The sequence below is a fragment of the Mustela nivalis genome (genome assembly GCF_964662115.1).
Source record: "Mustela nivalis genome assembly, chromosome: 3".
NCBI lineage: Eukaryota > Metazoa > Chordata > Mammalia > Carnivora > Mustelidae > Mustela > Mustela nivalis.
In genome coordinates this window covers 114,339,183-114,352,141 of record NC_139022.1, presented here as the reverse complement: position 1 = coordinate 114,352,141, position 12,959 = coordinate 114,339,183, and the positions used below count along the sequence as shown (strand labels likewise).

At 40.9% G+C, this 12,959-nt stretch overlaps 1 protein-coding gene across 1 annotated transcript in view; it reads left to right on the top strand.

Annotated features, from left to right (window-relative positions):
* The first annotated feature begins 1,268 nt into the window (after nt 1–1,268).
* Nucleotides 1,269–12,959, top strand: part of SLC27A6 (solute carrier family 27 member 6) — a 368,583-nt gene continuing 356,892 nt past the window's right edge. The window contains exons 1-2 of the mRNA XM_082725821.1: nt 1,269–1,287; nt 5,822–5,941. Of these exons, the coding sequence (XP_082581947.1) occupies nt 5,904–5,941 (38 nt within the window). The 5' untranslated portion in view covers nt 1,269–1,287; nt 5,822–5,903. The remainder of the gene's footprint in view (nt 1,288–5,821; nt 5,942–12,959) is intronic.

The window sequence follows — 12,959 nt, the reverse complement described above, 5'->3', positions numbered from 1 at the left end:
GAACCCTGTCAGGCGGAAAGGCCACGCCCGTCAAGTTCCCAGGACACAGAGGGAGACAACCGGCGAAGGCAACCGCGGTCGCTGGGGAGGGAACGGAACCCAAAGCAAATGCACGAGTCACACTTCGAAGTCGCATGCCAGACTGAAAGTCTGAAAGTCAGACTGAAAGGAAGGGACGCTGGGAAGCTTTACCTCCCTCTCCTGACCGGGCCTCGCCGCGGGAGGTCAGTGAGAGCGGCCTCTGAGGAGAATGCTCACCCTTTGCCGGCTTCTGCCGGTTTTCCTGGGATCCTGGCTATCGGCAATGGAGTCAGCAGGGTGTGCCCGTGGATCTCACCCCGGCCCCCAAAAACTGTAGAGGAGGAAAAACAGTAACAATTTTTCCTCTACCTTTTGGAGCTAGGGGTTGGTTGAGACCTGTTTTTCTCCACAGCACTGTGCAAATGGATAAGCTCATCTCTGTTAAAAGTCCTCCACAGTGGCCACCACCTGCTTGCTCAGCCTTAAAACTTGACTCACCCAATGTCTCACACAGGACCTACTTCAGCTTAAGTCAGACCCAGAGCTTCCTCAGATTCGGTCTGGTTTCCAGCCCGGATCCAGTGTGACCACAGGTTCCCTCCGGTTTCTGGCCCGGACCTAGCGCTTCCTCAGATTCGGTCCGGTTTCCGGCCCGGATCCAGTGGGACTGCAGGCTCCGTCTCGTTTCTGGCCCGGACCCAGAGCTTCCTCAGATTGGGTCCGCTTCCCGCCCAGACCCAGTGCGACCGAAAATTCCGTCCGGTATCTGGCCCGGACCCAGAGCTTCCTCAGATTCGGTCCGGTTTCTGGCCCAGATCCAGTGGGACTGCAGGTTCCGTCTGGTTTCTGGCCGGGGCCCAAAGCTTCCTCAGATTCGATCTGGTTTCCGGCTCGGACCCAGTATGACCGTGGATTCTGTTCGGTTCCCGCTCCGTACCTAGTACAACCGCTGATTCCATCTGGTTTCTGGCCCGGACCCAGAGCTTCTTCAGATTCGGTCTGGTTTCCAGTCCGGAGCCAGTATGACCACGGATTCTGTTCGGTTTCCGGCCCGGACCCAGCGCGACCGAAAATTCCGTCTGGTTTCCAAATTAGATCCAGTGCTTCCCTGACCCAGTCCTGTTTTCGACTCAGACAGACCCAGTCGGACTCCTGTCAGTTTTCAAATTAAGTTCATAAAACAAAGAGCTCAACTAAATTCTAGAAATCTCCTCATGCAACAGTTGCGAAGCCAGGATGAGAGGGACCTCCCGCGGGCCTCCACAGGTGAGGAGAAAACACCGAGCTCACGGGCACAGCAGGTGGGTCCATCCGGGTGCTCTTTGTTCGGGGGTCGCTGGGGGTGTCCTTCATTTCCGCCTTCTGAAGCCAGAGTTGTTAAAAGCAAAACTGAGATGTATTAAAATTTTTAAGAGCTTATTGGAGCAAAAATGAATTTAAATCAAGCATCATCCAACTTCGCAGACAGAAGCTCCAAGGAGATGTACAAGATGCAAGACTTGCAGGCAGAAAGGAGCAGGAACAGAGAAGTGACAGGAGGCAAAATCCAGGTTGGTTATTGCGTGGTGGCGTTCCTTTAGAGGGTGGCAGGGGTCTCTCCCGCGGATTACCTAGCTAGTGCTGATGAGGGGATTCCTGATTGACTGGCTTAAGATGCCATTTCTGGAAGAGCTAAACTTAATTAAGTCTCAGTTTGGTGACATGGGGTATAGCATAAACTGTTCACGTTGGGGCCTGCTGCCTTGCATTTAACAGAATTACAGCTGCCATAATAATGGCAGTGGCTAAAATTTGAGTCCCTATCATGTGCCAGGCATTATACTAAGAGTTATACAAATGGTTGCCACATTTTTATCGTCACCATGATCCCCTAAGGTATGGGTCTTCCTATTATTTCCATTTTTTGAGACGAGGAAACCCAGGCAAAGAGAGATTTTAAGTAATTGTCCGTGGTTACATAACCGAGCCAAAATGTAACCATTTTTGGTTACATAACTGGAATGTCTATCTCCAGAGCATGTATACTTAACGGCTGGGACAAATCTCTTGTGTACCTGGGCAAGGTTTTGTAATATATATGCCCCAAAATGAAACAGTTGGATCACAGGGTGTAAGTATTCTATTAATTTTTGTGCCCTTTTTCCAGTTTATGTATTCCTACCAGCACTAAATGAGTGCTTTAGGTTCCGCTCTCTCTCCTCATGCAGAGAGCTTACAATATTATGCATAATATTACCTGCCCATCTGTACTTGCTGACTGTCTGAAGCCTAGGAGGTCTGTGTCTTCTGCTCCACTTACCACACTGAGCTTTCCTTTATTGTTGTTCTTTTATCATTTTTTTAAAGATGGCTGTCTTTCAAATTTATCTCTTTTATAGTTAATCTTAATTGTTACATGTTTGGGTAGAAAGCTTTCTCAAAACATGAACTTTTTGAACCACTTGGATTTTCAATTCTGTTCATCTTCTTCTATAACCACCAAGAACTTCTTAAAACTCTTCTCCTTTTCTCCATGATCAAAGATTCAGCATGTATGTGTTGATCATCTTTTTGATGAACAAGACACTGAGCTAGATACAGGGTGTACAAAAACAAATAAGGTAGAATTCCTCTCTCTGAAGACCTTGCAAAGGAATTAGTCTTATAAACAGCTCATTATGATGAAATGTGATAAGTACTAGAGTGGAAGCATACTCAGATACTATGAGAATATACATGACAAAGTATTTATTTTTGCTTTAGGTGGGGCTTGGGATGGTGACATATAAGCTGGGAATTGACCATTCATAGGGTTTTCTTAAACTCTGAGGAAAAAGGGAAGGTATTTAGCAAAAGAAGGAATATAAACAATTACTCGAAGGCCTGAAAGTTTGTAACATTTTCAAGAATCAGCAGGTTGGACAGTTCATGCGATAGATGCTGGAAATTGGGAAAATAAATTATAGTTTAAAAAGGTGAGAAGCCAAGTTGGCCAAAATGTTGGAAGTGGTTGCCTAGGGTGGCAACTGAGAGAAGGAGGAAAAGGTTACTGCTCACTACTACCTCCCTGGTTTGGCTTTTACTGATTTTGTATACAGTCTAATTTTACACATCACTTTTTTCTTAAAGATTTTTTTTTTTTTTACCACCACAACTCTTAATAATTTATACCACTTTTTAGACAAAGACTCCTTTTTCCCCAGTATAATGACTTCCCCCTTAAAGTCCATTAAATGAGCATACTAAACAAAGTTATATTTTCAACATGACTGCTTCAAGCAAAGGCACAGTTACAAATTTATTTTGTACAATAGTTTCTAGTCAAAGAATATTACACGGAACAAATTTGAAATGCATGCTAAGTTTGGATGAACCCAGATGTGTTGCTCTGCCTGTGGATGCCAAGCAAGAGGAATAAAGCTGTATTCTCTTTACTATTCCTTCCTGTGTATGTAAACTGTTGCCTCATGCTTTAAAGCATGTAGTTTTCTACCCAAAGACTCTAGTCATTTCTATTTATGTCAAAGCCTTCCTTATCAGGTAGTTATTTTAGAGTTTAATTCTCAAGGGAAAGAGAGTTATCAAGCCCATATGATTTCAATATTGAATGCCTGCCCAGTATTCAAACACTTGACTTTCTACTACCTTTTGAAGAACGATACTTCACTCTTCTCCTCTAGCCATCATAAATCTTTCTCCTTTGAAAATATAATAAAACCTCATTATGTTACCTTATATGTACAAATAGTATTCAGTTTCAAAGTATTTGTTATTAGCTTTTTTTATTGATTGATGTCTTATCTGAGAAACATGTCAGTTTATTAGATTCATATGGACACTTCCATATTTAATAGCTTTTCACTTATGACCATTATTTTTATGAATACATTAAAGTCTACAGAAGGAATAGATGCATTTGGATTCCCTATATGACCTCATTTGTAAGAGCGTAACTAATTAAAAAAAAATTCTAGTCGGGCGCCTGGGTGGCTCAGTGGGTTAAGCCGCTGCCTTCGGCTCAGGTCATGATCTCAGGGTCCTGGGATCGAGTCCTGCATCGGGCTCTCTGCTCAGCAGGGAGCCTGCTTCCCTCTCTCTCTCTCTGCCTGCCTCTCAGTGTACTTGTGATTTCTCTCTGTCAAATAAATAAATAAAATCTTTTAAAAAAAAATTCTAGTCTACTGGAATTCAGTCTACTTATGTAGATTCACAATATTATGCCTGTCGTGTCTAATTCTAAGAAGAGGATTCAGTGCCAACCCCTTAAACAGAAGCAGATAATTTTTTGAAAAAAATTATTATAGTAGTTATTTCATCGAAGGATGTGTCCCCAAAAAACCAGTCGGGAATGGTAAGAGTGAGGGCTGCTGGGGGTCCCAGTAGCCAGAGATACAGGACTATCTTTTATTATCTATCCTGGCACTCTTGTCTGTCTCATTCTTATCTACCCCTACCTCACATCCCAGTTCCAAGGACAGATAACTAATTGGCATTGACTGGGTTATTTCTACCCTTTAGTGAGTACTTTGAATGGGAAATAGTTTCTCAAAGTAGGTTTTTTAAATAACTATAAAAATGACCTGAGTGTTCTCAATATAGGAAAAACAATAGATACCCATCAGATTCTATCAGTAGTCTACCAGCACGCACGCACACACACACACACACACACACACACACACACACCTGTTTTCCTACATATATGAAAAATTTTAAATACCCTCAGTTGATACACCAAATCTATCTCAAACAGAATGTACTTAGAGCACCATGGAGTAGATTAACTGAATGATAACCATTTAGAGCATTCGGCTTCAGGTCTAGAATCTATAGATTTTATGTCAGCCTTCTTTCTGAAGCTACTCATAAAAGCCTTACCAGCTGTCTCTGCCTTCCCTGAAGAATGCTTTGTATGTGGTGGTGTTGTCATTGTTATTTTCCTAAACATCTCTTTAATAGTGGTGGCCGTTTTGTAACATTCCCATGGGACGTAAATACTATTAGCCTTGGTCAGTTCCCGGATCTCCATTTGGGCAAGCCATTACCAGTGCCTGTGAATCAGTACTGAAAAGTCTCAGATGATCTTTCTTTAAAGAAATAGCAGGGGGCTCCTGGGTGGCTCAGTGGGTTAAGCCGCTGCCTTTGGCTCGGGTCATGATCTCAGAGTCCTGGGATCGAGTCCCACATCGGGCTCTCTGCTCAGCAGGGAGCCTGCTTCCTCCTCTCTCTCTCTCTCTGCCTGCCTCTCGATTTGTGATCTCTCTCTGTCAAATAAATAAATAAAAATCTTAAAAAAAAAAAAAAAAGAAATAGCAGGTAAGGAGAGGTATAATTCAAAATACCCTCCATTGGAAGGACTGTCTTTCTTCCCTGTCTTTTAGGGCCACAAACAAATAGGACTATAATTCAGTAGTAATCTATATTAGCTATTGGAGAGGAACATGGAGAACCATCTGAAAACCAAACCAGTTTTTCATCCCCAGTCTTCCAGTTGAAAGGAGTTGCTGGTGAATCTACAGATACAGATTTAGGAAGAAGTTCATCTCTTAAATGATTGGTATGCCATAAATCTCTCAAATTCTTCCATGTGGCAGAATACCAGCTATTCACCAAAATTGTCATTCTTTTATTCTCGAAATTATTTCTAGGCTATACCTGGCAGCTTCTTTTCTAGTGAAATGTGACCATATGACTGACTTCTACCTCACAGAATGTAGGTAGAAATGGTCACTACCATTTCAGACCAAGACATTTAAAAAGTTTTGTGCTTCTTTTACAGTTTTTTCCCCCTATTTTAATTTTCTCTGGTTCATCCCTGTAGATGTAGAGGACAGCAGTGCTCTAGGGAATGGCAGAGATTGAAGAGGCAATGATTCTGGATCTCTGAACCACTGTGTAGATGAATGCTGCCAGCCAGGAACATGCACACTGGGACTGTCATGTGAGTGAGAAATCAACATCTATTGGGTTAAATGCCTGAAGCTTTATTATAGAAGTTAGTATTCATTCCTATTTTGAGGAACACTAATGTCTTGCATTTGGCTCTTTCTACTATAATGGTCTTCATGTCAGTGAACTAGCATAGGGATTCTTCCAGTAGCCAAAGATGTCCATCCAAGTGTATGCCAGTAAGCTGGGAAAATAGTCACTGGAAAGGTTTGTTGTTCTGCTGGCCTTGGCAGATACTCCATTTTGGCACTTGACCCCATAAGCCTCATTCTGTCAGACCACGGTGACTTTATGGCTTACTGGAACCTTATAACATTAGGTATAACTCAAGATCCAATTCTGCCTAAAAGGTTTAGGTAATTCTCTTTCCTGTTTTTCCCCATGAACATTACCTTATGTTGATTTGAAAGGCTGAGGGAAGGCTCTAGAGAACATGATGCAGTGTTAGGTGGTACAGTATATCCTAACTTAACATGTGTGATTTTTACTTTATTCTAGGGTCTCTAAGTGTGGGGAGTTGGCTCAGAGGCCATGACTGTTATGTGGATAGCTCAGTTTGGTCTCTAGAATATTTTTGGTTATACAAATCCTGTAAAACTGTAGTATCTATTACTTGTATTTGATTAATAAACCTCAGCTAAAGGTCTCTGCATATCTGGCATTCTTGAAACTTGCATGATGATGCTGACTCTCTTGTTTGCTATGAAAACCAGGGATGGTATTCTGCTTGTACACGCTGGTCCTTTGCAGTGGCCAGGATCCATTTTGATTCTTGGGACCTGCATCCTATTGGCCATTAAAGATTTTGAATGTATCCCCTGATAATAAAGACGGATGCTATACTTCTGCCACCATCTGAACTTGGCAGGTCAAAGTTCTTTCCATTCCTATTGAAATCAGCAAGCCCAATTATAAGGGTCGAGGACTAGATGGGATTATGTGTATTTCAGGGGATATATATTCTGGGAAAAATAAAGTTACATATCTCACTCCCATGGTTTTGATATATGAAAAATTTATATCTACTATAATAATTTAAAATTAAAATCTTATTTAAAATATCTTAAACAATATTATTCAGTTAATTAAAACTTATGAAAATTTTGTACTCCAGGGGCTCCCAGAAAGAAATGTAAGTTTGGCCATCATGAAAAAGCCACACTTCGCTGGTATTATTTGCCCATGTTTTTGCAACTTTTGAAAGTTCAGTAATTCGAATCTTATCTTTGCTGAATGTTTGAAAAGAAGCTAATATTCCAGGAAGATGTTAACCCATTACTCTGCTACTTACCTCCATGTACACATGTAACCTACTATGAGATGCACGGGGGAAAAAGTTACAGATGCAATAGGAGGTCCAGTAAAAACGTTTTAAAGTCATTCGTTTTCAGTTAAGGACTCTCATGTGTTGAGAGTCAAAGAGTGAGGAACGAATGATGAGTTTGAAGGTAGTGCTGAATGGTTGAAAGTTTACAATTAGATTTAGGGAAGTAAGAATGGATTAGATGGGTAAAATGACTACCACTTAGCGATAACCCTTCTTTCTCACACAGCTGAGAGGTAATGATCTTGACTGGCATTGAAGCCAGGCTACCATGAGGTCCAGACTGCTTCTGCTCTACTATATTGCCTGCTGTGGATACCTTGGGGAGCTCTTTCCGTATCACTCCAGAGCTGGTTAGTCAATAAATGATGTGTGCTGCAGGTGGTAAGATGGACCTACAATGGTGGAATCCGAATGAATATTCTGTTTAATTGATATTCCAATTCTGAGTAATTAAGAAAAATGGTGAGGTAGTAGTTAATACCCTGTGGTTGTAGTAATAAAAGTAAAATGTAGTAGAAGGCTTCCTTAGATCTGAGAGTGAGTAGCATGCACCAATACAACATGGAAAATCATACATTCTGTATGTTTTTCTCTAGTGAGAAATGGGAGCACCTCAGTGGTGGAGTCGGGTAGGCATCGGACTCTTGGTTTTGGCTCAGGTTGTGACCTCAGGGTCCTGAGATGGAGCCCGGTATTGGACTCTGTTCTCAGCATGGAGTCTTGTGTAGGACTCTCCTCTTCTCCCTCAGCCCCTCCCCATTCAGGGCGGGCTCTCTGTTACTCTCATGCATGCTCTCTCTCTCAAGTAAATAAGTAAATCTTTAAAAAAAAAAAAAATGAAGTGGGAGAAATGGCATAACTTGGTCACATACTCCAAGGGGGGTAAAAGGATTTATCTTCTCAGTATTGAAAATTTTTTGTGATTTTTTAATCACCAGATTTTTAATGTGGAACAAACACTTAAGGACTTTGTTATCATTGGCGTGACATTTTTGTCACTCAGTGTAATTTGAAACTGTCATACAATATTACTTTATGGGAGATTTTAACAACCTCACTTCTTTGTTGAGATAATGCCTAAAATAGAGGATCAGTTATTTTTTCCTCCAGTTAAACTTGACACTACAGTGAAATCTGAGTGATTATTATTGCCTTTCCTTTTTAAAAGGGTCTGTTTAAAGGGCCAAATATGGCAGTAGTCTTTGAAAATTCTCTTTAGGTTCAACTCCAGGCAGCTCAGATCTTTTATAAAAACCCCAGCCCTTGCTGGGTCCCTTAAGAGTAATCAACCTATGATCTGTAATATGAAACTTCTGTCTGAATTGTTAACTTCCCCCAGATGGGGCAAACCACAGTATCTTGTAATGCACTAATGGTATCAAAATGCGTAAACATCAGATGCAACTGCGTGCTCACATTTGATACCAATCTGGTATTACAATAAAGGAATTATAATGTGGGGCACTAGGGAAATCACAGTACATCTTCAAGTCCTGCTTACTACTGCTTGATGATTTCCTAAAGGCTTCTTTAAACCAAACTCCCCTCCCAGGCTTAAATAATAGGATCATAACAAAGAGATAAGGGAGAAATTAGAATTTAGGACTCCCCAGTATTAATGACTAATGGATTCCCCATTTACCATCAAGCACTTTAACCACTGCTGATTGGCTCATGGGGAATATTACTTTCCTTCTAGTCTTAAATGAAATATAGATAATAAAAATAATTTAAGAAGCTTCTTTTCGGGATTGGCTCTTAACTCATATTGACAGTCTTGGAAAGTCATGCAACTACTGGACTTTGAAAGACAAATGAAACTACTAAACATTTTTTAAAAGATTTTATTTATTTATTTGACAGAGAGATCACAAGTAGGCAGAGAGGCAGGCAGAGAGAGAGAGGAAAGCAGGGTCCCTGCTGAGCAGAGAGCCCAACACGGGACTCGATCCCAGGGCCCTGGGATCTAGACCTGAGCTGAAGGCAGAGGCTTTAACCCACTGAACCACCCAGGTGCCCCTAAACACCATTTTTTTAAATGCAAAATTCTTTCTATGAGATTAGACTGTAAAAAAACAAAAACAAAAACAAAAACTTCATAATGTTGTGTTCAAATGCTTTCATTCATAATTTTCTAACTTTCATCAATATTTTGTATTAAATGAAAAAATTAACACTCTATGCTTTTCCTAAGAACACCTCTTTCTAAATTGTTAAAAATTTTACAAAATTAAAATGTATGACTTAGACATATAGATAAACAATCTTCCAGATGCTCAAAGGCTGCACTTTTTTCCTCATCATTTACAAAATGTAGAGAAGAGAAAATTGTTTTGAAAATATACAGAGTTGTAGAATTTCTGTTGCTATAGTATTTCTACAACAATTGCAAAAGGGAATTCTAAACACTTCTTATCTCATCTTCTTAGTAAATGAAATGAATCCAGAATTCCAGCTGTCCTTTTGCATCTTATAACTTCTACCACATATATTTTAAGAATTAATTAACTCAGCACAATTAGTATCCTTTCCATTCCACATCTTTTAAGCTAAAGCCTACTGGAGAATTGACAGCTCTAAAAAAATATTTTTCCCAAATTAGATACATTAATGAATATACTTGATTCTAGGGAATGTTATCAGGGCTGTCAGTGAAAGTAGGTATCTCATAAAATGGAATTTGGTGACGTATTCACACATGTTTCATATTGCACAATAACTTTCCTAGTTGTACCTCAGGAGAAAACACCCAACAGCCACTGCAACTTTTCATTCCTCCCTGAATGACAGAAGAATTTTCAGAGAAGACAGGTTTAGAGGTCTTTGCATATTTGATCCAAGTGTTTATTTCTCTTTTGACATATTGTATGATTTTAGGCCTCAATTTTAAACAAACAAATAAAATATATAGCATTCTAACACAAAGTTACAGTGTATGGGGAGTCAGAGCATGACAAATCTGAATTTTAGGTTTCACGAAAGCCAAGGGAAAAAACAAAACAGAACAAAACAAGGAATTTTACTGCAAAACCTGAATGTTTGCATAGAAAGTTTACTGCATATAACCTCTGGGTGTTGTGGAATGTCATAACTACCACTAGGTCAGACAAGCTTCATTCTTCTCAAAGATGATAGAGGATTATTTTTTTAGTATCATCGACAAAGTATAGTTTCAAAATGTAGGAGTCCTATCTTCTCTATTGAACAATATATTTTTTTAAGATTTTATTTATTTATTTGACAGATCACAAGTAGGCAGAGAGGCAAGCAGGGAGAGGGGGAAGCAAGGGTCCCTGCTGAGCAGAGAACCCACTGTGGGCCTGGATCCCAGGACCCTGAGATCATGACCTGAGCCGAAGGCAGAGGCTTTAACCCACTGAGCCACCGAGGCACCCCGAACAATATTTTTTCCTTATCAGTGTGCTGAACTACTTCTGACATTTTTTTTTTTTAATGTAGAAGTAAAACTTGAAGGCCCTGCATCCAAGAATTAGACTCTAAACAGAAAAACTGAAGAATATCTTATTGCCTACGGAGTATGTCTACTTAGGGAGGGGAAAATAGCAATAGGAAAGAACGACATTTATAAATCATTCCCTCCTTCGGAGACTGCTTATTGCTTATTGGGTATAAAGAGCCTGACACTGAGCAGTACACAGCTGCCTTGGGTGTGCTGGTAGGAATTATAACTTGGTGACAGACTTTAGAGAGCTGCATACACTGTGTGAAGGTTTTGCCAACCAGAGAGGCTTCTGGCAATGGCAATATCTGAGCTGTGGCTCAGAGGTGCAGATTTAGCTAGGGGAGTGAGCATTTTGAGAAGAGGATATTCAAAGGACAGTCTCCTCCCCTCCTCCAAACAAAGCCCCAAGAATGAGGAGATGCAAAGCAAGAGGTGTCAAAAATTACACTCAGTTGGCTCTAGAGAGCTAAATTCTTTGTGAACTTGCAGATATGCTTAGATGTTTGGGCTTCTTCCTAAGTTAATGGATAGTCATTGAATAATTTTAAACAGGAAAGTGATGTGTTTGAGACAAGTCATTTTGGTGAATGCTTTTGGGAGGGGGGCGAAGGAAGCAGGCTTCTGGAGGGCTTCAGGGGCTACTGCTTGCAGTCTGTGTGTGATATGATGAGGGTCTGCCCAAGGGGCTGGACAGAAGTGGACAGATTTGAGAGGATCAGCAACAAGGGGAGAGGTAGGAATCTAGGTCTATTCTGTATGTTTACTTTGGGAGACTACGCTGATGGTATTGCATCTTACTAAGAGAGGGAGAGTAGGAGAAGGCTGGGGCTCACCAGGGATGCTGAAATAGAGATTGCATTTGGGTACCATGCTGCCTTGCTGCACCTTCAAATGAATTCAGCTGAATCTGGCTGAGAGAGGCTAGCTGGCCAGGACCAAAGCTTTATTTCCGGTGCTCAATTTAGATTAGCAGAGGAAACTTGAATTATTGGCCTCTATGGAAGCCACTGACTCCAGAGGAGAAATTCTCCCTTCAGCAATGCTGGGCACTAGTCCATTTGGAACAAAAATTGCTGGAAGAGGAAAAGACAAAAACTTCATTTGGATATAGTAAAAGGAAAGAGGATATTTTAAAATTGAGTAAAGAAAGAAGAGTTAACACAAGAATTACACTCTGTAGCAAAACTCCATTTTATGTATAGTTGTTAAAATGTAAAGATATTTATGTGGAAAGTTTATACAGATTTTGAGTTTGCACCTTGACTCACAAAAGCTCACTTTGTAGCTTTTTTCGCTCAGTTGGCTTCCTAAATGTAACATTTGATTCTGTGCCGTCTTTCAGAATTAATCAATAGTTTCACTAGTTTAGTTGTACCTAATTTGAGGGTTCCATTTGTGGCAGCATTCCTGTACTCAGTTACTTTTTATCTGTTGAATGACTGGGGCCATCTAAGGCAGGGAAAGTTTCTGGGATCTGTGAACTCGTGAAATAACATATAAAGCTTGTGCATAGGTGGTTGGAAAGCACCCCGGAGTTAGGGCTTGAGCATGCCTGGGGTCAGGATTTTCCAGGTCTCAGTCATAAATCCTGCAAAGCTCCCCCTCTCCCTTTGCTCTCACTTATGTTAGTGTGGGGCAGAGATTCTGGCTCAATATTATCTTTCTGACATACTTGGTTGCTGGCTGCAGGCAGAAAGGCTGGCCTCCTTTAACAAAGCCATATATTCTTCCCTTCCTGCCTTCAGATGGCCCAGTCGCAACAAAGTCGCTGTCTCTTCTAAAGTATGAAACAGTTTTGTCTCTCTTGGTTCTTGGTTGTAAGCAATAGAAAACAATTCTAAGGAGAAAGAATTTACTGAAAGGATATATATATATGGTGGGGCATAAGAGGAGGGCAGGAAGTAGGAGCAGAGGCAGAGCCTCACCTTTAAAATGCTCTGGTGAGGGCATGGCCACTGGCTGAGAGCGTCCCGACAGTAAACCTTTTATCATGGCCCATCTCTGCCACGGAACCCTGCATCATAAGCTTCATCTGTGTGTCACTCACAGAAGGTATGAAAGCTGGGGAAAAAAGAGCCCAGTGACTGAGTCTAGGCCATGTCCCTATCATAGCTGCTGCTATAGGAGGAAGTGTACTTGGCTTTGGTGGACCCTTGTATTGGTAGGTGTGTGGTGCTTCCATCAATGCTCATATAGCAAAGATTCCTTCCAATTAGAAGG